Source organism: Onychostoma macrolepis, chromosome 23 (genome assembly GCF_012432095.1).
Source record: "Onychostoma macrolepis isolate SWU-2019 chromosome 23, ASM1243209v1, whole genome shotgun sequence".
Lineage (NCBI taxonomy): Eukaryota > Metazoa > Chordata > Actinopteri > Cypriniformes > Cyprinidae > Onychostoma > Onychostoma macrolepis.
The window spans coordinates 9,100,406-9,124,297 of NC_081177.1; the positions used below are offsets into that span (position 1 = coordinate 9,100,406).

Sequence of the window (23,892 nt, forward strand, 5' to 3'; positions counted from 1 at the left end):
ATACTAGCATACTCCACAGTATATACTAAATGGCTCCCAATAAAAAGGGGAAAATGCATTTAAATGTATTTTATACGTATATAGAAAATATGAAGATTTTTTTTTTTAATTTTGCATGGTGATATTATAAATAATTATATTATTATTATTATTATTATTATTATTAAGCATATTCCTTTTCCCAGTGTGTCATTTATCTAATTAAATCTATTGTACTACTGTAAGAAAACAATGCTGAATGATTTTTTATTTAATGTTTTTAAAATGTATTTTAAATCTGCATAAATTACATTAATTTTAGTAAATACTACCTTGAATTTCATATAATATATTGACAATATTATCATGTAATAATGAAATATTTGACAACAATTAAAATTCCAAATTGGTTTTTAAGAAGATTTTGAAACCTGAGTGTGTTTGTGCCATATACTGTGGTTTTAAAATGCCATGAAAATCTGTTTTTGTTGTTTTAAATTGCTTAAATACACATTTCTCTTTTCATCTCCTAGATAGTGATTTAACAGTTCCAGGTCAACCTCAGTTTCATGGAGACCTGCTGTTAACTGTTTCAGACTGTTTTTCTAAATATCATCTGTATGTGTGTTTCAGCATTGGGATGTGTTTAAAGTGATCACAGAGGTGTTCATCCTGGTACCTGCTCTGGTCGGGCTCAAAGGAAACTTGGAGATGACTCTAGCATCTCGTCTCTCTACTGCTGTATGTAAAAATTCTTATCCATTTGGATAATATATTCATCACTCTATGCATATATTACTTATAATCTATCTCAAGCTGTAACCTTAGTGTTTAATGGCCTTGGGATGATCAAGTGTGTCTCGTGATTAAATTAAAATGCTTCAAGCGGTTATCTGCTTCACTGCGGGTTTTTTCCCCATCTTCCTCAGGCTAACACCGGACAGATGGATGATCCCAAACAGCAGTGGCTGATGCTGACCTGTAATCTTGCTCTCATTCAGGTGGCTGAATCAGAAACACACAGATGTTTTATATTATTGATATTTTACCTAATCCACTGGAAACCGGCTTTAGTTCCCGTCAGAGATAAATTAGACAATACAAACATGAATTAACCGAACAAACATTCATTAAATGTTAAATAAATATAAAAGAATATGAACAATTACTCTATGAGACTTCATTCTGCAGGAGTCCTCGGTCTTGAATACCAATGAGTACTCATTATGAAAATACATTTTTAATCAGTTTAATTATGAATGAAGGCATATGATCTTAGTTTCTGATGAGCAGCTGTGATTGTGGAGCTGCTCTGCTGTCTTTCTCAGGTTCAGGCCACTGTGGTGGGCTTCCTGGCAGCTCTTGCGGCCGTAGGTCTTGGTGCTCTGTCCAGAGGGGGTGTAGAGCTGGACCAGGCGGCTGTCCTGTGTGCTAGCAGCGTTACAACCGCATTTGTGGCTGCTCTGTCCTTAGGTACACCAATCCTTATTACTTCAAGATAACATGAAATCAAAATGTACTTTCTTAATAAATATCACTGCTCTTATTGTTTATGATTCATTAGTTTATGTTATGTTAAATAAATATAATTTTCTCATTAGCTAGACATTTATAGATATTTATATGCTTCTAAAATGATTTTAGTAACAAGCAACCAAGATTGCATAGGTAGGAAAAAATGGCATATCATAAAATAAAATTTCTTAGTTCACTTTTCACAATCTGCAGTGCAGATAAAATCAAGTTCCAATATTACTTTGTGCTCAATATATAAAAAAATAAGTTTAAAAGTTTGGGGTCAGTCAAAAATGTTTTTGAAATAAATAATAAAAAAAAACTTTATTCAGCAAAAATTTATTAAATTGATCAAAAGTGACTGTAAAGACATTAATACGAAAATTTGTGTTCTTCTTTCTATTCAACAAATAATAAAAATAAATAATGCATCACAGTTTGCACATATTAAGAAATAGGAACACTGCAATCATAGTCTGGGTGTTGTTTGTTATTTTAAAATATTCAGAAATTTATTATACACAATGTTGCTTTGCACATCATGAACAACAACATGAATTGCCATCACATTTCAATTAAAACTGTCCAAAAAAAAAAAAAACAGCCAAAAGAATAGCAGTCATTACTCCAGTCTTCTGTGTCACATGATCCTTTAGAAATCATTCTAATAGGCTGATTCATGCTGCTTAATAAAAGCATTTGTATTCCCAAAAGCAGGACCTTTCTGGATAATGCAACACAATCTTTTAGTCTTTTTCTTTGAATCTTACATTTGTTTGAATATTACAATCTAACATTATCAGTTACTGACTCTGCTGCTTTCATCTGCGTCCAGGTCTGGTGATGATTGGTGTGATCATTGGCTCCAGGAAAGTGGGCATCAACCCTGATAATGTGGCCACACCGATAGCAGCTAGTCTGGGAGATCTCATCACTCTTTCTCTGTTGGCTGGAGTCAGCAGCACACTGTTCCAGTACAGAGGTGTGGGGCCTTTTAGTTGTTCATATATTAGTAACTGCTAGTTTAAAACCTAAAACCTGTACATTACATGTTGTTAAAAAAGGCTGATATTGATAATTATTGACAATCATTAGATTAAAGCAGTGTTTTTTTTTACTTTTAGAAATTAAAATTTTCATAACTTATTCACTTGCTTTTATATATATTAAGTGATTATGAAATAATTAAGTTATTATATATAATAAAGTATTATTTTTATTTATATTAAATGACATTTGTATTAATTAAATTTATATTAAAATATTAACTATAAAAAATAAGTAAATTACAATTAAATAAATTAAAAATAAATAACTTCTTTCTTTTAGATAATCTAAATATTCAGAACTTAATGAGCATGAACTGTTTAAAATGTACCAGAAGAGGGCAGTAGAAATTCACTAAAATATTACTTTATTACAAAGATGTGCATTTTAAGGTGACATGGTTTCCATGGTTAAAGTTGATGTTAAAGTGTGGGAATCATCTTTCTGTTTAGAAACATCACACATGTATGTACTATGTTGCTTTATTCTCTTTAGTCCTTAAAATCTGGATTTGCACAAATCATAGCACATTATCTGAAATATGTAACTATTTACTATGTTTAGCATGTGTAATCAGGGTAATCTACAATGTTTGTGTGTGTCCAGATGTGTGGTACTTGTCCCCGTTGGTGTGTGTCTTCTTCCTGCTGCTCATTCCTGTCTGGGTGCTCATCGCTAGACGGAGTCCACAGATTAAAGAGATTCTGAAGTCCGGCTGGCAGCCTGTTATAGTGGCCATGTCCATCAGCAGGTACAGACGTGCATACAGAGACAGTCTTCTATGAGTTAAAATACATTAAAATGGTCATATATTCATTAATAACAAATTAATTGTGCCTGTAATAGAGGACGCAGGGTTCCAATTCCAATTAAGTTGCATTAGCATTTCCTTGTTAGCAATTATCAATTTGTTTCCTGATTAAGAATTGTATAAAAAAAGAAAAGAAATAATGATAAAAACAAAACAAAACAAAACAAAAAAAGATGTGCATGATTAAATGATGTAAATTCAAAACACTTTATTTTATTTTTTTAATGTTTACAATGGCATTATGACATGACAGAAATATCATTTGTGGGTTAACTAATCCAAACATTTAAAATTCATGAAAGTCTTTTCAATTTAAGTTTCGGAGGCCTTATTCTTGACAAGACTGTGAGCGACCCGAACTTTGAGGGCATGGCGGTCTTCACACCAGTCATAAACGGTGAGTATGTCAATGACAAATCACACTTTGAGCAAAGACACCTTTCACATACTCAGAACCACACCGAAGGCACAGTATGCAGTACAACGTAACATCAAACCTGAAAAACAAGTTCGTAAACGTCATCTAAGGCCCCTATCTCTCTTCAACTTCTCATTACAATAAAATTGATCACATCTCTTTCTGCGTTTGGAACTCGATTTGTGGATTCAGGGAGGTGATCGGACAGCGCTGCCAAAGTAAAACAGTCTCATTCCAAAATCGTCACAATAAATCAGAGCACTGGCTCTTCACTCGTGACATTTTATAGTACATGAAAGAAGTCAAGTATTTTGATGGGAGTTACTAATAGACTTAAAAACCCCAACTGAGGCAGGGTTTGTTTGGTTTTACGTAAAATATCACTTGTGGTGGTTTGTCAACTGTAGCAATCTGGTTTAGATTTCCCCTTGCTGGTTCCGTTCCTACCCAGCTGCACATGTGCTCTACCCATCCCGTCCCTCTCGAACAATGACTCAACACTATATTGGCGGAAACTACACGCTTCCCGATGGGAATAGAGCATGTCGGAGTAGTAAAAGTGGCCTAATCCAGTAGTAGCTGTGATTTCTCAGCCAAAGACTTCTCTGACGTCTTCTCTAGTTGTTTATCTGGATCTGGCACCTTTTTCCAGCTCAATCCTGAGACAAACTGCCCTTAATGAGGAACACAAGACGGCTATGATTCAGGAAGACTAATTTGATACTTAATTACCTAGTTTGATATGCCCTCCTGCTGTAATATTCCCCATAGAGCATCGTTTGCCAGTTTTACATCAAGCGAAATCATGGAAAAGCTATTAATTGTGAACAAAATACTCTGAAAATATGCTTACAATGTATATTTGACGAACGTCAGTGTACATACTCCCCTAGCCGCATGCTGCGTTCCAAAACACGTTTCATTTGCAACTGAAATGAGGAGAATATGAGAATGGTGTAATGATTGGAAAGCTCTTGCATTCTTTCCTTTTTGAACTTTTCAGGTGTGGGGGGGAATCTGGTGGCCATCCAGGCCAGTCGGATCTCCACCTACCTTCATTTCTGGAGTGTACCTGGAGTCCTGCCCTATAAGATGAGACAGCACTGGCCCAACCCCTGTGCCACGTTCTTCTCCTCAGGTGAGGTCACTTTCAAACTATTTGTGCACTTCAGATGAATTCACTCCTTCAGATCCTTGAGATAAAGTGGGTAATTAGTCGTGTTTGATAAGTCGAGCTTTGCTATTGCTGAACAAAGCATGAACCCTGATATTTGCACTTCAGCACATTAATCATCTGCACCATTTGTGCTACACACATGAATGATATCTCAAACTGTGCTGTTTTTTGAGGAGGGGTGTGCTATTCATTTTCTTAAGTGTTAGACTGTGATTTCACCACAACAATACTGTAGATTTACATTGAAGGAGAGGCTTGAACCTTATTTAGAGACCACTTGGAGATGGGCTTTTGAAGTACACTAGTAAAGAAGCACATTTTTCTCCTCAGGTGTGAACTCTAAGTCAGCGCGGGTGCTGTTCCTCTTGGTGGTTCCAGGTCATCTGTTGTTTCTTTTTGCCATTAATATGCTCCAAGGAGGCCACACTGCCATCACACCAGCATTTATCTGCTGCTACCTGGGTGCTGCTCTGCTTCAGGTGAGCCTTAGTGCTAAAACCTCAAGTGTTTAAATTCTGCACCACTGACTAACAGAATTGCAAAAATAATTACTAATTGACCACAAAAAATTGCATAAATTACTTTTTGGCCAGTTAAAAGTTTAGATGAACACTGAATCTTTATTAGTTTTTTTTTTTTTTTTTTTACAGTGATATGAAATAAGCAATGAAATAAATCATGAGATCATTAGAATGTTTAGTATATTAATATTTTCTCTCTTAGATTTTCATCATCTGGCTAAAAAGCATGAAAATAGTGCTTTTATTGTTTCAGGTCAAATGTGGAAATTGGCGTGACTATTCATCCTCCTCCCAAATTCCTAATTGAATGATGTGGCTAAAAATACAATTTATTAGCATTATAAAATAGGGTGTGTTTTTAAATGTGACTAATCCTGAATTTTAATTAAAGTCTTAAAGAAATCTCTTGGAAGTAAAATTCTAATAAAGGACCCTAAAAGGAAGTAAAGACATTGGTCAGTTTTACTATTATGTGTAGAGTATACAATATGTACAGTAATAGTGTGAAATATTATTCAGTTTTTAATGGTTTTCTATTTTAATATATTGCAAAATGTAATTTATTCCTGTGATGCAAAGCTGAATTTTCAGCGTCATTACTCCAGTCTTCAGTCACATGATTCTTCAGAAATCAATTTTATATGCTGATTTGCTGTTTTATGAATATAAGTGTTTATCTGTTTTTTTGATAAATATAAAGTTCAAAATAACAGCATACACGTGTATATATATATATATATATATGTGTGTGTGTCCTTATACTGTCCCTTTTGATGAATTTTGTGCCTCTTTGCTGACCAAAAGTATTATTAAAAGTATTAATAAAAGATTAATATTAATTTTATTTAAAAAGAAAAATCAGTCTGTTGTCGTAATATGGGAAATTGAATGTTTATTCTTGTTTTTCCTCACAGGTTGGGATCCTAATTTATACAGCAGACCTGATTGTGCGTTTGATGTGGAGGAAAGGTCTGGACCCGGATAACTTCTCCATCCCATACCTGACTGCGCTGGGAGACCTGTTGGGCACAGGTTTCCTGGCCCTGTGTTTCCGTTTCGTCATGTTAGTGGAGGGGCTCGGCTTGTAAAATGCTAGATGCCTCCTCCTTTACCCACTCCCACCTCCAGCTCCCGGTTCACGGGACCTTCGCTGCCCAGGTTGGCTACAGTGGCTTTGGAGATGTGAACTTGTCTGTAGGAAGCTAAAGACAGAGTATCAGCCACATTGTTTTTGTGCTTACAGGATAGGTTGACTAGAAATATGAAAACCATCGGCAGGTATGGACTTATTACCTGACAGTCTGTTATATGATTATACTCTTGGTGTGTTGTCCTGTTGCCTCAGTGATGCTGCTTTCATACACACTAGTCACCTGATTACTGTATATTAAGGTATAACTTTAGGTGCAGGTGTTACAAATTTTTATGTGCCATGTATAAATTGAATTTGAAGTTTACAAGATTTAAGACCTTGAAGGATTCTGGGATGTTTGTTTGATTTTTTTTTTTTTGTCAAATATTGTTTTTGAATATATGATTTAGGATTGATTTGAAAGAAAATGGGTAAGTCTCAAAACTTTGACGGTCATTCCTTTGCTGTTTTAGTAACTACATACAAGGTCATAATTGCTGCTAGATATTTTTACTGGATACTATATCTCATATACAGAGGGTCTAACGTACCTCTCAGTTTGTAATTTATTTGCACCTGAATTTTTTTTTTCTCTCTCAAAATACCACACTTTGGAAAAAGGCAAAATCTTATAATGAATGTAACTGTTTGTTCACTTGAATGAATTGATGACAATTATATTGTTCATGTGGCAGTTTTATTCAACACATTTGTAATATCTTCACTCTGAATTATAATTAACCTTAATCACATGATTTTTCTACAGTTGAGTGTTGTGGTCCCTAAAACAGTAAAAAACAAACAAACAAACAAACAAACAAAAAACATTTGTCCAAGTTTCACTGTCGTACCAGAGGCAGTTTAACTTTATAATTAAATGTAAAAAAAATGAAAGCACATGAAATAATCACTGTTGGTTGATGTATTCCCTGTTGTCCACTGAAAAAAAAAAAAAAAAAAAAAATCGAAAAGTTTATTTACCCTTCAAAGCAGGATTCCATACTGTCTAGTGCACATTGGCATTCACAGTTTTGCAGCACATGTATGTCCACAAGCTTTCAAAACAGGTGCAAACTGTTAGTTACATCACAAATGGCACATACTGTTGCCACACTCTCAACAGCTCAGCTCATACAGTGAAAGGCTTTCCCCCACTCACATTTCTCATATGAATCCTCTTAACAGCACATTCATAATTTGACATCAGAATAATGACATTATGACAGGACAAAAGCACTGGGACTCCTGTAACTTTCAAATCAAGACATGATGTTCCTCTTCAAATAATTAAATATAATTGCCCATTGAAGAGTATTACAAACCTAGACTTATAGATGACTCCCTTTGTCCTTACAAAAGGCTGTAAGATTCCAGCTCAACATTGAAATAGAGCCTAACTAGCTAGATAGAAAATATTTTCCAACAAAACATTTCCAAGAGCAATTTGGGAAGGTTCGTTATGCAATGTGGCACACAAGGTACCCACTGTGCACCAGGACATGTCTGCCTGTCAGCCAGATATTAGTCAGACTCCTTCTTCTCACCGTTTCTCTAAAGAGTTCATCATCATTTCAACCATAAAAACGAGTCATTAGGCTTTTTCGCAGACAAGAAGAAATACCTAAATTATTCAGGGTCATTTCAACCAAGTGCTAATGACCCAAAAGAACAGTCGTGAAAACTAATAAGACGTTAAACTGTACTGTCAGGGATTGATTTTCTCTCACTTTAAGAGTTCTAAGGGATAGCTAATCCTCTAAACACATACTGGTACCTCTCCAAAAACCTTTATTGCACTTCAACCCTTATTATAAATTCATAAGACGAGTGTTTCATCCCAGGATCATGCTGATGTTTGACCTGCAATGCCCAGTGAGTAGTTTGCACCTCACCCTGCATCCATAGCTTAACAAGAGCCGCACTGATGAGGGTCTACCTTTCCCCAACCACAGCTATGCACTGTTTACCCAGCCCGTTGCATGCTAAATAAAGCGGTGACTCTGTGAGAACACCATTTCTTTCCAGAGTAGCTAAACCGGCCAAAGTAGACAGCCTTGTCCAGTTTGCGAATGCAGGAGAAGTCTAAATTCATCCCTTACCCTTGAATCCTTCCAACATGTTACCAGCTATCTGCTTAAAACAGTTGACGGTTTGTGACTTGGAAACTACCTTTGTGATTGGGCGTAGGGTTAAGGTCTGAAATCATATCCAGGGAATGTTAAAAAGGAGTCTTTGAGATCAGCTTCAAGGAATCTCTTCGAGATTAACGTCAAGGCTTTGCTGGTTCCAGTTCAAGAGCAAAATCCACAATAAATATGCTACGTAAACAATACCATAAATATCCTTTTGGGTGGTGAAGATTAAAGGAGATGAAACATTCATAGCATTTGTCTGTTGATGAAGAATCCTGCTTCACTTATCAACATTCAGAAGGACAAAGGCACATACTTGGAGCTTGGTCGCAAGTTACCAAAGCCAAAGGAATTACAGACAGTATTTTGTGAACTTTCGGGATGGGATGCAACACCCCAGCCAGCACTAATCCGTTCACAATGCTGAAATTCGCCCCAAGGGAGCGAGGGTGACGCCATATCCAAGGCGCATCCTCTACAGGTTCCCTCAGGTAATTCACTCGAATCCAGACACAAGAGCGAAAGTTTAAGCATCAGTGCCCGCAAGACTCACATCCGTTTGTGCAAGTAATGTATCAGTTGAAACTCGCTGAAGCCCTCATCTCAACTTCAAGTATGCCGGCACAGAGTAGTTAAAAAGCAAGAAGTCCATTCGGTAAAGGTTGAAGAGTTTCTTCTGGTAAAACGGACTGATGTTGTCGAAGAACTTGGCGGCCATGTCACCTGTGGTCCTGGTGCTTTTGGACGTGGCCGGGAATTTGACCTCTCCTTCAGCACCTGCTAACTTCAGGATGTAGCGCGAATCTTGTGCAAGAGTTTCGTACTTGCCCACCACGTCGTAATGGATCAAGCAAGGGTGGCAAAGCGAGTGAACCCTTTCCCAGTGCTCATTGAACGGTTCCTCTCTCTGAGTCTGGGGGTCTACTAAATAATACACAAATTCCTCAAAGGAGACGTCATTGCCTTTTTCCAGTGCATCAGCTTGGGGGTCTACACGATGCCTCCGGATGATTTTGGTCCCGTAGCGTTTATGGAAGGCCGTGTTGTAGCTACGGGTAAATTTGTTGCGATATGCGGAGACAAGTCTCTCGAAGGGTTCGCGCACAAAGACAAACTTCAGGTATGTGCGTAGGCGCTTGTTGATCTCAGCCGTGGAGTACTCTGAGAGCGAACGCAGGTTTCCCACTACGTGAGCCTCGTTGGCTGGAATAGCCAGTGGTTCGCGATAGCGCCCATCTCCTGTTAGCACCATCAACACACGTTTCCAGTTTGTACATGCCACTTTGGGGACATAGCAATACAATAACTTGTGTTTATCGTCCACTATAAGGTGGCGGAGGTCCTCCGGGCCGAGTACGCGTCTTTTGCGGGTGTGGGTGCGACAGGTTTCCTCCAGGAGTTCCCTTCGACCCTGCAGAGTGGCCTGCACTGCAGACTGCTCCAGCTGGAGGACAGGAAGGAATGGTATAAGAGGAAATGGAATTAAAAAAAGTCACATGGGTTCAGAACAGAATTTCATTTTTGGGTGAACTATTGCTTTAAAACTGTAAAACTGTGAATGTAGGATTTCTTAACAGTGCACTTATGGGAACCACAGATTGCACTACATGCAAACACACGTATTTGCGTGACTTTATGTGATACGACAGTTGCTGTTTGAGGGAAGTTCTTGTGAAACCATGAGGCACATAGCTGTTATGGGAGGGTAACGGTTTTGCCTGGGGGATGAGCCACAGATGGGTTTGATAACGGCAAGAATATAATAGGATTTGATGAGCTGGTAGTGTTTCAACTGGAAGGAGTTTATCTAGAAGTTTCACTCAGACCTTTAAACGGATAGTTTACCCAAAAATGAAAAGTCTGCCGTCATTCACGTAATGCCATTCTAAACCCATACATCTTACTTTTGTCCGTAAAACACAAGCTCACCCTGGCTGTTTGCTTCCATTACACGGTGAACAATGTCTGTAAATCTACAAGACTAATGTATAGCTTTAAAAAAAAAATGAATATGATGCACAAGTTATGCGGATTACTCTTAATATACTATGTTTGCCAATTTTGACAGAGCCCGTTATCTTTTACTTTTATTATATGAAAAGAGCAGCCAGGATTTTCCTCTTTTCAACAGAAGAAAGTCAGTCATACAAATTTGGAAAAACATGAGCAGACTAAAACATTTTATTTTGAATTATGTTGAGTTATGTTTCGTTTTGTCAGATGGTTTGCATGTGTCTTTATGAGATGATGATTGTGTAAAAATAAGGTGTTGGGGGTGAATTAATTGAGCCACTCCAGGAATGTGAGGTTGTTATTTTAGTAATTCAACTTCCACTGCAGTTAAAAGCTGTTAAAAGCATTTCAATGATTTTATTGCTGAAATACATACCTGGTCATTTTCTTGTAGTGTTTGCAAAGGACTTCTTCCCGATTTAACTGAGAAACTGTTCCGGCCCGAAATCTGTTCAGAAGCTACAAGCACAAAACAAATGCAAAAGATGAGAAATGGCAACAGAAAGATAATGACTCCAAAAGCGAAACATTTAGATATCCATTAAACATTTGTTACATAAACATCAGTAAACATTGGTTAATTTTATTGCTATTACATATGGTAATTGCAGGTTAGAACAAGCCTCTAACCCCTAAGCTTTAAACTTCGGTGTGCATCTCACATTGCCATTGAAAATGAATGATACATCAAATTGGTGATGAGAGCTGTACTAGTAATTTATGCTAAATATCTTTTTAACAAAACATTGAGTGCATTAGCTTATAATAAAGGAACTTAAATTGACCAGAATATCATAGAGACTCAAAGGAGGGGTCTTTTGATGTGGGCTAAAGAAACCACCCAGAACACCCTAGAAACCACATAGCAACATGCTAAAAACCACTCTAAACGCCCTAGCGACCACATAGCACTACCTTGGCAACTACTCACAACATCCCAGCATTGTGACAGCGAGTACTGCATGTTCAAACACCACTCAAATTTTCCTCAGAAAGAGCTTCTTTGGGGTTAAGAGACTTGTGACCTTGTGTGGAGAGAGCAGAGATCAAAGCGCTTTGTCTGAATGATCACGTTATTGAGCTATAAAAGATTAGAGCTGTTAATTCTCAGCATATGGGGACCAGCGGGATTCAAGCTGGTCCACAATTAATGCCTTCTCTGACTCCTGCACCTAGCCGATCGGCCATAAAAATCCTCCTTCACATTTGCATTCTCTATAGGAACAGTCTGTTCTCTTCAGTCCAAGCCACTTCCCCCATTACTCCCCTTCTCACCCACTCACACACACACACTCCTTCAGTCTGTGTTGGGGCCCTTGCTGCTAACGTAAGTGATTGGTTTTGCACATGTGCCAGCTAAGTCAAAGGGATACTTTAAATGCTCAGAAAGGGAGCGCAAGCTAGCAAGTGTGGACACTGAGAGAGTGGAGGAGTAAGCAATCATGGCAAAAACAGAAAAGGCACTTTCTTCTAATATATATATAAATATATATAAAAGTTCTTTTTCAGTAAATGGTCAGTGAAAGGAGGTGCTTAACCCTCAAAAATGCTGATCATCAGTATCAGAAGGACAGACTAAAAGCATTTAAGATTTGGGGGAACTTTTTTGTCTTTTTATATCAATAAACACAAAAAACATCATAATTAAATTGAAAATGATGCTAAAATCAAATAATTTATAAAAAATATCTAATGTAAAAAAATAAATTAAAAAAAAAAACGCTTAAAAAGAATTAGTGGTACACCAATTTGTACCATATCTGTGTAAAGTGTCAAAAGAATGGATGAAAAAAGTGAAAAATATGGATTATATAAGGATCAAATGGAAAATGGAAGGAAAGAAGAACATGAAATAACATGGAAAGGGCAGAAAGAAGGAAATGGGGAGGGGGTTGAGTACATATACAGACCAAAATTTGTGCTATGAAAGCAGGCGCTGATGGCTTTCCCAGCCTTTACATACACTCATTATTCAACTGGACAGGATGGATAAATTAAATGAATATAAAACTATAAATAAGCCAACACATCATGTCATTAAATAACTTCTACAGTGAAAATTAAGTCTAAATGTGCTTATTATTTGGGCTTATTTCTGTATTGCAGTTACAGTAAAGAGTGACAGTGCAACATTTGCAAGTGAAATCATGATAACAAGTACTCTAAACAACTAGTAGAATATGAACGGCTAGTTCACTTATCAGCCCTGTATAATAATTAAGATGCAAAATTAAGGCATGTGAATATTAATTAATTCAGTCATGAAGATGTTGCTTGGTAACCTTCCGGAAGCATCTAGTCATAAAACCTAATTAATATTCATGATTGCTTAATTCGCCAGATGATTATCACCCACTCAACAACGTCTGCCTTTCAGCCAATACATTAGACCTGCTCAGTGAATGAAAAAAAAAGTTAGCATAAAGTCTTGAACTGTGCTGCCCACATACGTTTCAATGTGAAATATTTGAGGTAAAATATGCTCCTATTTGTTGCAAAAACTCATATTTATGACCCAGTTAAGTCAGTTTCCTCACAACATATAATTCAGTTGCTAAATGTTAGTGTATAAAGTCATAAACAAATGAAGTATTTAGTGTTACCAAACACCATAAATCTAATGTATGTGCCAAGTACAAACATATCAGAGCTGCCATCGCAAAATTATGTCTTTTCACAATATACTCCTAATCATAATCAACAGATGAGAATCTTTTTTTTCTTTAAAAGGAAGTCTTAAAGTGTGTGCAAGAGGCCGTTAGGAGCTGTCTGATTCACAACCACAGAATGATGTGCAAGCTAACTTCCTCTTGTGACTTTTTTTTTTTTTTTTTAACAGGAACATAGTAATTTATAGAGAATAGCTAGAAGAAAAAGACAAATTGAAGTTAAAATGATGACTAAATGAGTCCCTCAAAACAATCCTTAGCTACTTGCTAGAAAAAAAAGCACTAAACGGCTTCCAAAGGTGGGCAACAATGAGGTCTCTTTTTAACCTTGTTAGTATGCACTATGAGTGAGGTTCCACAAGTCAACCGAGGCCAGGCGGCGACAACAAAGGTTGTTTGCTGGAATGCTACACAGGCTTGTGGCCATTTATGTTGGCCTGTGGGGGTTTATAGAGGACAGCACAAATCAGCAGGCTTTTATCAAAAGTTCGCAAGGTAATGGGCAGGAAGCCCTCCTGCGGTGCTGCAACTGCTCCCTTACTAATCGAATTCTGCTCGGCCTCGTGTGGAGAGAGTTTTTTTGTTCTGTGCGGTGACTTTTGAGTTTTTGTTTTACTCCCGAAATCAAATGATTTATCTTCTCAATTGTCTTCACAGCTGGTGCTCTCGCTCCTATAGTCTAAATATAATTAGACTGCGGTACATGGAAACTCATTCAAATGACTTTGAGGATCATTTTACTCTGGTTGAAACAACAGTGGAAACATAAGCGCTTGTGCTTCCTGGACACTGTGATGTCAGGAAGCATCATATATGTGTCATGAAACCCATCAGAATTAGAAGTGAAACTAGTCTGATGATGAAACTAGAACGTTTCACAAGTTGTTCTTATTCATGCAAAATGTGCATTAAAACCATTTGCCACAAGTCTTGACTCATGCATGTTTTCCTAGAAATTGCTTCGAAAACACAATTTCCAGTAGTACATTAAGATGCAAGATACCACAAAAGTATGAAACTGACTTACTGTAACAGTTTGTCAGCATCCTCTTTTGTACCTTGTAGGGCTCAACAACAAGAGTTTTTTGTATAATATTGTAGCTTAACATTGACAATTTTTACATGACCATTCAAAATTTTTTGGGACATTTTTTTTGAAATCTCTTATGCTCATCAAGGCTGAAGTTGTCTGATCAAAAAGACAGTAATAACAGTAATATTGTATTTTTATTTTTTACAACTTAAAGTAAAAAATGTTTATATATATTTTTTTTTATATATTTTAATTTATTTCTGTAATGACAAAATTTAATTTTCAGCAGCCATTACTCCAGTCTTCAGTGTCACATGATTCTTCAGAAATCATTCTGTTTTTCTGATTTGCTGCTCAAGAAACATTTCTTCTTATTAAAATTATTGAAAACATTTGTGCTGCTTAAAAGTTTTGTTATATATTTTTTTCAGGATCTTTGATGAATAGAAAGTTAAAAACAAAAGCATTTATTTGAAATTAAATTTTTTGCAACGATGTAAACGTTTTTATGGTCACTAGATCAATTTAATGCAAAGTTTCATAAAAAAAAAAAAAAATTCATACAGACCCTAAACTGTTAAAATATGAGGATTTATATATAAATGTAGACCATAACATTTCTTTTAATTTCTGTCAAACCTTGAATGTTAAATTATGATGGATGCTCTATACATAAGCACCCCATAATTCTAGGAGCTGCAAAATTGAGGCACTAATGAAATATTAAGCTATGAAACAAGAACGAACAGGAATGAGAATTTGATTAAATTACAGTGCAAAATTATTAAAATGCTTAGGCTGAAATTCTAATGAATACCTACTGAGACCTGTTTCTGTAAAAAGGAGTTTTACTTGCCATTAAGGGTTCTTAGGGCAGAGGGGAATAGTTTTCTAACTAAAGCAATCATTTTCCTTTCTGCCTCAAGCACGCTAGGAAGTAGAACTCCAATGGATACCTGAATATGCCATAAAGCAAAATCCATTACCAAGTGAGGAATGTGCTTAATCAGAGATTTGGATAAAGTTACGTCCACTCATAGTGACCCATCACATCCTGCTGTACAGTATTCCATTGATAGCATGAGCTTTACTCTCATAACTATAGATGAAATTGAGAAGAGGGAAAGAGGTGCATATGATATGAAAAGGTGAAGAAAGACTATGCTTCTCTTTGTCTCTCTCAGAGCCTCAATGTGAGGGTGTCGCTCTATCCCTGACTAACAAAGAGCCGTGATTGTTCATCCCAAATCCCAAAATTCCATTTTAGGCTGGAAATTTCCCCTTATTTATTAAAAGGACACTGCCATTTTCTCTTTCCCAGTCCCGAAGCGTGAACAAATTAAGAAAACAAAAGAGAATATACAACAAACTTGCGTCCCTCAAGCTGTTTTACATCAAGAAACTGCCTTCTATCCAAATGAGTGCCAGTGTTTGGCAATCAAACAATCTGTCCATGTCCTTTGCGTGATTTGTTTATTCTATCCAAATCTCTGACAGCTTAAAATCCATCTCCAGTCTCAGCCGTCTGAAAGGAAAAGCGAAGGATCAGGAGGGCTGGCGGGACGCTGACCAATGCCCCGGCAGCATGTTAAATTAAAAGCATCTTGTGTGCAGCTCCTCATAAAATATAAAACAGGTCTATTGGGAAACTTGGCCTCGTAGAGCAGAACGACTCCCAGAGTTATGTCATTTTATGGGTAATGTAATGCTTAGACAAACCAGCGATGGCTGATGATGCTATACCAAACACATGTGCCTGAATCATCCTGTCAGAAAGTGGATTTTAAACTGTTGTAAGTTTATTTATCTGTGCAAGAGAGCATCGAAACCATGCTTTTCCAATCAAACATTAAAGGGACAGATCAATGAAAAATGAAACTTCTGTCATCATTTACTCACCCTTATGTCATTCCAAACCTGTATGACTTACTTTCTTCTGCTGAACACAAAAGATATTTTTGAAAAATGTCTTTTCACTCATAGTCAGCGTAGTCCAAAACAATTCTTGCAGAAGAAACAAAGTCATACAGGTTTAGAAACAACGTGAGGATGAGTAAAAGATTTTCAGTTTTGGCTGAACTATTCATTCAAATTGGTTGTTAAATGCAGGTTTTATGTCTAAATTCTCAGATTGTAGCGTCCTAGGTGGTTTATCCCAAAATCGATAAGGCTGACTCCAACCTGTGTGAGCATAATCGCTTTAATTTACTACAACTAGAGCGTAAAATGTGTAAAAGGCACATAAACAATTTAGGTTGCATTACTGGAAAAAGTAAAAATCCAAAATCCAATTTGACCTTCAGTCACTTCATAATGTGTCTCAATTTTCAAGGATAAAAGAGTTTTGCTTCTAGGCCTCTGGAGTAATGAACTTCATAAACTTTTCCAACAGGCTCACATATGAGCATTGTAAGTTTGCTTGATGGTAAAGAGTGAGCTCATGTTTTACAGCCATGCGGTGTAAATGCTTCGGAACAAATTATCCGTGAAGAAATGAACACCGTATCCCTCTATAATTAGTTGACTGGTTGGACAACTAGTTGACTATTTCCCATCTCATTGCTGCTATAAAGGGGTCATATAATGCTATATCCACTTTTACAAGTTGATTGTACTGAAATGTGTGTTGGCAGTGCCTGTACACAACCATCCTATAATGATAAAAATCCATCCAGTGTTTTTTTTTTGTTTTAAATCTCCTAATATGTTTTCCCCGGTCTCAAATCGAGCTGTTCGTCTTGTGACATCACAAGATCGGAGGCCCCTCCCACGATTGTTGATTGACAGCAGCGTTTTAGCACAGACTGCACTGGTGTCTTACCTCACACCCACCCTGAGTGAGCTGTCATCAGTTGTTTCACCGCCGGAGCAGATGTAGACAAGAATGACTCCTAAGCGATTGAGGTGTTTTGTTGTTGGATGTAATAATGAACATAGCAGTAGTCATTTACTCCCGGCATCTGAAGAGGATTATGTTTTGTTCTGAAGGGAATGCGCCCTCCATTTACCTAAATGCGTCTTTCGCGCGAATCATTCGTGATCCAGCTTCACCTCCAGAAAAAGTGAGTACAAGGTTTTTTAAATGAATCTTTGCAAATGGCCTTTCCTAATAATTTGCTAATTAGCAAGTTTCAAGATGAATGTGCTAAAGTAAACAGTCCCTCAGACAGCAGCTTGGAAGAGAGGGGCGGAGTCAGCAGAGCTCATTAACATTTAAAGGAGAATGACACAATACCGCTTGCTCTGACAAGAGCTGTTTTTGACAGGGTGAAAAAGGTGTTTTTTACACTACCAATGAGAAATTTTAACCAAACTATGTTACAGAGTTTTCATTTAGACCCTAAAGAATAATATCAACTTGTGGAAAATGGGCATTATATGACCTCTATAAGCAATTGTGAAAATCAACATCAAGAATACCTAAAACTACTTTAAAATTACCCTTAAATATGCAGTTTACCAGAACGAACTGTGAGGGAGCGGAGTAAAATGCTCGACTGAGATTAATCAGACCGTCTATGTCAAACTAAACAAGTGTGACATGTGACGAAGTCAGCAACTTTGCCTCTGTAAACACGAACAGCAGAAACTGATGGTGGTCAGATAAGCAAAGAAACTGCTGCACATTCAGCAGACACAGTGTTAGTATTATCAAAGGAGAACAAGACGTCCACTCTGGGACTTTAAAAGGACGGAGACATCGGCTTACTTTCAAATTGCCCACAGTGGGTGTGATGGAGCCAAGGTCAAAGAAATGACCCTCATTTACTGGAAATGTTCAAAGGTCTTTTAACAAAAGCTCACCCACAGTCCAGCTGAGTATTCGATCTGTGCTCTAACTCAGTCACTGCACAGAAAGGGAAGCAGCTCAATATGTTTCTCATGGACATACCACTAAACTTTCATTAGTTGTACCTCACTAGTTGCCTTTTGGCTAGACAAGTTTTCTTGACGTTGGCTTCAGGTAAAAAGAAGCATATCAGTAGAAGAATGAGGGCAAATTCAATATTTGATAATTAAACAAACTTGATCACAGGATAAATGCGCCAACACATGAGGACGGTTATCAAGTGGTTTTGTGAAGAAACATACATAAACACAAAAGCCATTTTAAGGTAATTACTGATAGCTGCTGCAAGTCTTGGGCCAAGACACCTAGAGAGCACTACTTTTAAGATCACTTGTATCAGCTCTTTTTATTGGAACCACTTTTTAGAAGCAAAGAGGACACAGTGGTATACAGCAGAGCCAAACTTCCTGTGAAGTGTGAGCGTGTGACCGTGTGACCATTGAAGAGGTGTGGCTCAGCAAATAACTACATGAGCCAAAAAAGAAAAGCTTTAAGCAAATAATGCACAGTATGAAAATGTGAGCCTAAAATGAGTTTAATCACATTCAAGCCTATATAAAAGCTTCCCAGTTTAGAATGACTTGCCTTGATTCATCAACATTAGAATGAGATTAAAGGAATATTTCACCTGAAAATGTACATTTTGCCATCATTTACTCAATCTAGTTGTTCTAAGCCTATATGAGTTTCTTTCTTCTGTTGAACACAAAATAAGTTATGTTGGTAACCAAACAGCTGACGGTATTGGAAAAAAACAAACAAACAAAACAAACAAAAAAAAAACCACTATGGTCAATGGCTACCGTAAACTGTTTGGATACCCACATTCTTCAAAATATCTCAAGAAGAAAGAAACTTTGGAACAATGTTTGGAACAAGTGAAGGGTGAATGATGACAAAAATTTGTGTGAACTTTCCCCTTAAGAACAATTGTATGTGTATAAACATGTGAATCCAGTGAAAATTTTCTTTGAGTACCTAATTTTTATGCAATTATTAGTGAATGAGGCCCACCGAGAGCAGCGTCTTCAAAAAAGCAGGTGTGATCTACAAACACCTGTTAAGGAGAGACAAATGAAGGATCACATGATGTTCTTTTACCATAGATGAGCTATTTGCCTCTGGCAGGAGGACTTTCTTGGGTCAGATCCTGAACTATTATTGAGCAGCATGTACCATAAAGTTGTTAAACTCCTTACTAACAAGCCTAGGCAAGAACAGTTCAACGGGGCCAAGTCTAGTCAGGGGACGTGGATTATTCATTTAATTGGGGGTGGTGGTGGGGGGTTCTTACATTGACGCCAGCTTTGCAATCTTGGCTGTAAAATAAATTTTCACCAAAAGACTCTGAACTTGGCTCTAGTTGAGGTCTCCTGGGCGAAGAGAAAAACTGAGGTTTTGTTTACAGCATGAAAAAACAAGAATAAACACTAGCTATTACTTCCAGGTTATCTCTATTTGTTCAAAGTCTCTTATCTATAATTCACAAGAAACTAAACACAATCTACATATCTTTTGTGGTTACATACTTCACTACCCCATGCTGCTTCTGATCTTGACCAAGTGGTATGGATCTTGTCCATACTCATAAACTACAGCAGAGCACAGGTTTACCGCCATAAACAGTCATGAATTAAGTAATCTCTGGTTGAAAAATCTGACATGGTCACATGAAGCCTTTCCCAAAACTCTGGGGAAACTCAAAGTCGCTGACCTTTAATTCCCCCTTCTTCTCTAATCTCACGCTATCCTTCTTCAAGGTGATCCGTTCCTCTCCGAGGTATCAGGGGAAAGGTTTAAAAGGTTTTGGAATGCCCAAGAGTCTCCCAGTGGGGGCTTTCCAAACATTCCAGGGGCAATTTTTCTCTCCGTCTGCTTTGTTTCCAGCGGGTTTCAACAGCCGTTTTTTGTTCGCTGTTCTAAACAGGCTGAAGTCTACACGTGTGCACTCTAAAGACAGTTTGATGTCCTTTTTAGTATGTCAGAGGAACTGCTTTAATGTGGCATGCATGTCTGTGTTATCTAAACTTTAACTACCTAAGCTTGTCAGTTGGAAGTGATGACAATGCACTAAATCATTCCCAGTGGCAACTGACGTAGAAAAGACGTTGGTTTGACAGATCAAATACACAACATTGATTAGATGTTAGATTACATCAAACAGTCTCAGTGTGGGATTAACTGTCTATTTTCACCCGATTACCACTGGAAGAAATTGCTGTCCTAACTGAATTTAAAATAATGTTACAGCATCTTGATCATTTCTAATATTTGACGTCAAGGTGCCCGCTGGGTTTTCAGGGATTTCAATCAGACAGGCATTGCTTAAGGTCTTATTTACACCTGGTATCAAGATTCTTTTCGACGACCACAAGTGAACAGTGTTAAATACAGGCATAAATGTTTTGAGCTTGTCCATTTTCACTTCCAGAGGTAGTCAAAAAGGCATTTGATCTTTTGTAGTGTAGACCTACAATGTGAGCATTATGGGACATGCTTTGCGTAAGCACAACAAAACAATCGATTCCAACTAAGCTATGTTGTGCCACACACAGATTATGATTGAAACTGCTGTTACCATTAATATCCTTCCCATTAGCTTCCATTTCCTGCTCGCTCATAAACAACGTAATGGCTTCACTCATTCAATCATATTCATGGTCCGGACTGGCAAGTGTGCCAAAATAAGATGTGAGGAAATCGAAACACAAGCAGTCACAGGAAATGCATTTAAAATTCATGCTAAAACCAGGTATAATCGGTAATGCATCTCAGTTTATAATGTGATCAGACCACTGAGAACGCTTCTTAAAACCAGGTGCAAACAAGGCCAAAAATCTCACAGGGAAAGAAGTCATTTTAAGTCTTTCAACACAGCTTAGAACAGTAATTATTAACCAGTAAAAAATGGGAAAAGGTTCTAGAATGGTTAATGGATTGGCCTGTTTGGGATTAAAACCAACAACCTTTTGACTATCAACCTACATTTTTAACCATCACACCATTTAATGTACAGTGACATTCAGTTACTTTAACAGACAAAAGCAAAATAGCACGACCATTCCTTGATGGCAATGACCCAAGACATTTAGGATGTCCAGACCGGGGAGGAGCTACGGGTCAAAATGCATTTGCATCATCATTGCCCAAAGTTAACGTTTAAAAAGGTTAATGTCATCAATCCAAGAACGAATTTAGGATGTGGTCATTACCTGAAGTCTGATTTGTAACCTACATTTGGCTGGTGAAACATGTTATCTAACTTCCTTTTTCCACCAATTGAAAGAATTTGCTGTACACCAATAAGTTTACAGCCGAATATGCTCTGAGCTCACAGCCCTAACTTTTAACTTACATTTTAGAAAATTAGTGACTAATTCGTATGTTTTTGCAGGAATCACATACATAATCACCTACTTGTCTCATAGTTACGTTTTCTCATTCTATCAGGTTGGATGTTGCATAGTACAATACTCCAAAAAAAAAAACACATGTAAGCTACATATAAACATCAACATATGATTGTTTTATTAACCTAAGCTTTCTATTAATTTTTTATTGTAATTAATGTATCCAGTTCATTCGTTGACTGGACCCAAAAATAAAAACATACCCAGCCGGCATATGAGCGACCTTCAACGTTGAAATGTGGTTGAAATAAGGTCAGTTCTTGTTTCAACATTGAAACAATGTTTAATGCTGAACGGCTGAAATACATTTAACATTTAGCCTACAGTGAATAATACTAAAATTTATGTCTCCAGTAGAAGCATTTCTACATATTTAAAACGAAACTATTATTTGGGTGTTGACAAAACTGTTATACAAGCTAATATGGAGTCAAACAATAGACATTGATCATACGAATCGAATGGAACGGGTTGTTGGTTGAATGAGCGCTTCATTATTCGGGAACCGCAGATTCGGTCCAATTTGCGAAAACGATCCAGTTCATTTAAAAGATCCGAATCAAACGAACAAATCCTTCACGAATCAGACATCGCTACTTTATTAGTAAGACTCACCTGATCTTGAGATGTTCTGGAAGTATAATATAAGAATGAAAAACGACCCGACGCATGTCGCCAGAAACATGCGACCCACTTTGGGCTTTATCATTCTGATACTCCTCTAACGGACGATGCCTGGCTCTCGCCCGGCGACGGAGGTCCGAGAAGGGCTGTTGTCGCCGAAGAACAATCCTAAACACGTTTGTCCAACGGGTTCCGCATTTTACAATGAAGCACAAAAAGAGTCCAAAAAACAACTCGGTGTAAACTAATTCCGATACACGCTTTATCCAAAGCAGCCCGTTTGTCCACCCGAGAACAGACCGCTTTATAGTTGGGTGTTACACGAACCATTCACCCAAAAAACTTCACAGGTCCAACTCTGTTTCAGCGAGCCTTCGCTTTCCAAACGGTCGCGTCAATTACGCAAAAATTCCATTGATCACCTACATGTCTTCGGTACGTCACATGTTACTGTTGTCAGTTGAATACTCAACTTCCCCTAAACATGGAGGGCATTGTATCCAACTTTCATGCATGACGTCACGCCCACCAGCATCTAGCTGAGTGCCCAGGGGCCCCTGGATGTGACGCAACAACTGGAACCCCCCTAGAGAGCGAGCGTAAAACTCGAGCGCTTTCTGAATAAAAGTAAAGAGACTTAAACAGATTTAAAGTAGGCTACATTAATAATTCGCTTTCGTGTCTTTAAATAAGGAATATCTCAGCTGGGCTATTTTTTCTTTTTGATTCTTTTTAAAATTTCAAACGTTTCCGTGTGATAACCATAAGCACTTTTATAAACGTGTCTAATCCTATACTATATAAGTGTCAGAATTGATTTTTGTACAAATATCGTATGTTTAGTGACATCTGGTGGAAAATACAGGAACATTTTGACTGACTGCTTGACTCCTCTCTAAACCAGGAATCTGCAAACTTCAAGAACTCTTTCATAAATAAAGAGACAGATGCTGTAGCCTATACTGCATACATTTGAGTGTTGCATTTTAAGCCTATTAATGCATTTACACAATATAATTTTTGTTTACATTATTAATGTATGGTAGGCTAATTCAAAGTTGTGGATTAATTTTTAACTAATAACTTTGGGAGAGACAATAAAAATGTAGCTAATGCAGTATTGTATTTTAACACTTGTGCATGCTTGCTCTAAACTGAAGGATATAATGTTTTTAGGTTCATCTGAGGTCTACAGTGGTGAGATTGAATTATCTTGCGGTTGTGGTGAATTGGCCTTGCACAGCCTAAGCACAGCTCCCAATACTGAAAACTGTACAGTCAGCAGAGAATTGTTTCTATGATAAGTTATCACTGTCATCCAGCCACACCTTCTGTTCAGCTCACAAACAAAAGCATGCATGCATATAATATAATTTACTGTTAAGTAAATAAACAGTGGATGCAGAACTGCTACAAGTTTCTTGTATTAGATCAAGACTTCAATGTAAATGGGAGGCAGGTTTTAAACAATGGAAGTCATAGTGATTTGCCCTACAGGAACAGGTCATGTTGATTCAGGTCAGAGTCAAAGTCCAATAACAACTGGCCTGGTTCATGTTGA

General features: G+C 37.4%; 2 protein-coding genes across 6 annotated transcripts in view; one reads left to right on the forward strand and one right to left on the reverse strand.

Moving 5' to 3' along the window:
* LOC131531582 (solute carrier family 41 member 1) overlaps positions 1-7,571 on the forward strand; it is a 58,549-nt gene extending 50,978 nt beyond the window's left edge. For all 5 annotated transcript variants that reach the window (XM_058762428.1, XM_058762427.1, XM_058762426.1 and 2 more), the window contains 9 exons: positions 613-720; positions 909-980; positions 1,308-1,452; positions 2,330-2,476; positions 3,148-3,292; positions 3,670-3,749; positions 4,774-4,908; positions 5,278-5,426; positions 6,383-7,571. In XM_058762428.1, the coding sequence (XP_058618411.1) occupies positions 613-720; positions 909-980; positions 1,308-1,452; positions 2,330-2,476; positions 3,148-3,292; positions 3,670-3,749; positions 4,774-4,908; positions 5,278-5,426; positions 6,383-6,556 (1,155 nt within the window). In that variant the 3' untranslated portion in view covers positions 6,557-7,571. The remainder of the gene's footprint in view (positions 1-612; positions 721-908; positions 981-1,307; positions 1,453-2,329; positions 2,477-3,147; positions 3,293-3,669; positions 3,750-4,773; positions 4,909-5,277; positions 5,427-6,382) is intronic.
* On the reverse strand, positions 6,958-22,906 carry si:ch211-236h17.3 (carbohydrate sulfotransferase 11). Its single transcript, XM_058762434.1, has 3 exons — positions 22,323-22,906; positions 11,122-11,204; positions 6,958-10,176 (listed from the first exon to the last, which is right to left on the reverse strand). Exons 1-3 carry the CDS (start codon positions 22,414-22,416, stop codon positions 9,331-9,333), a joined length of 1,023 nt encoding a protein of 340 aa, XP_058618417.1. The 5' UTR covers positions 22,417-22,906; the 3' UTR covers positions 6,958-9,330.
* Positions 22,907-23,892: the final 986 nt, after the last annotated feature.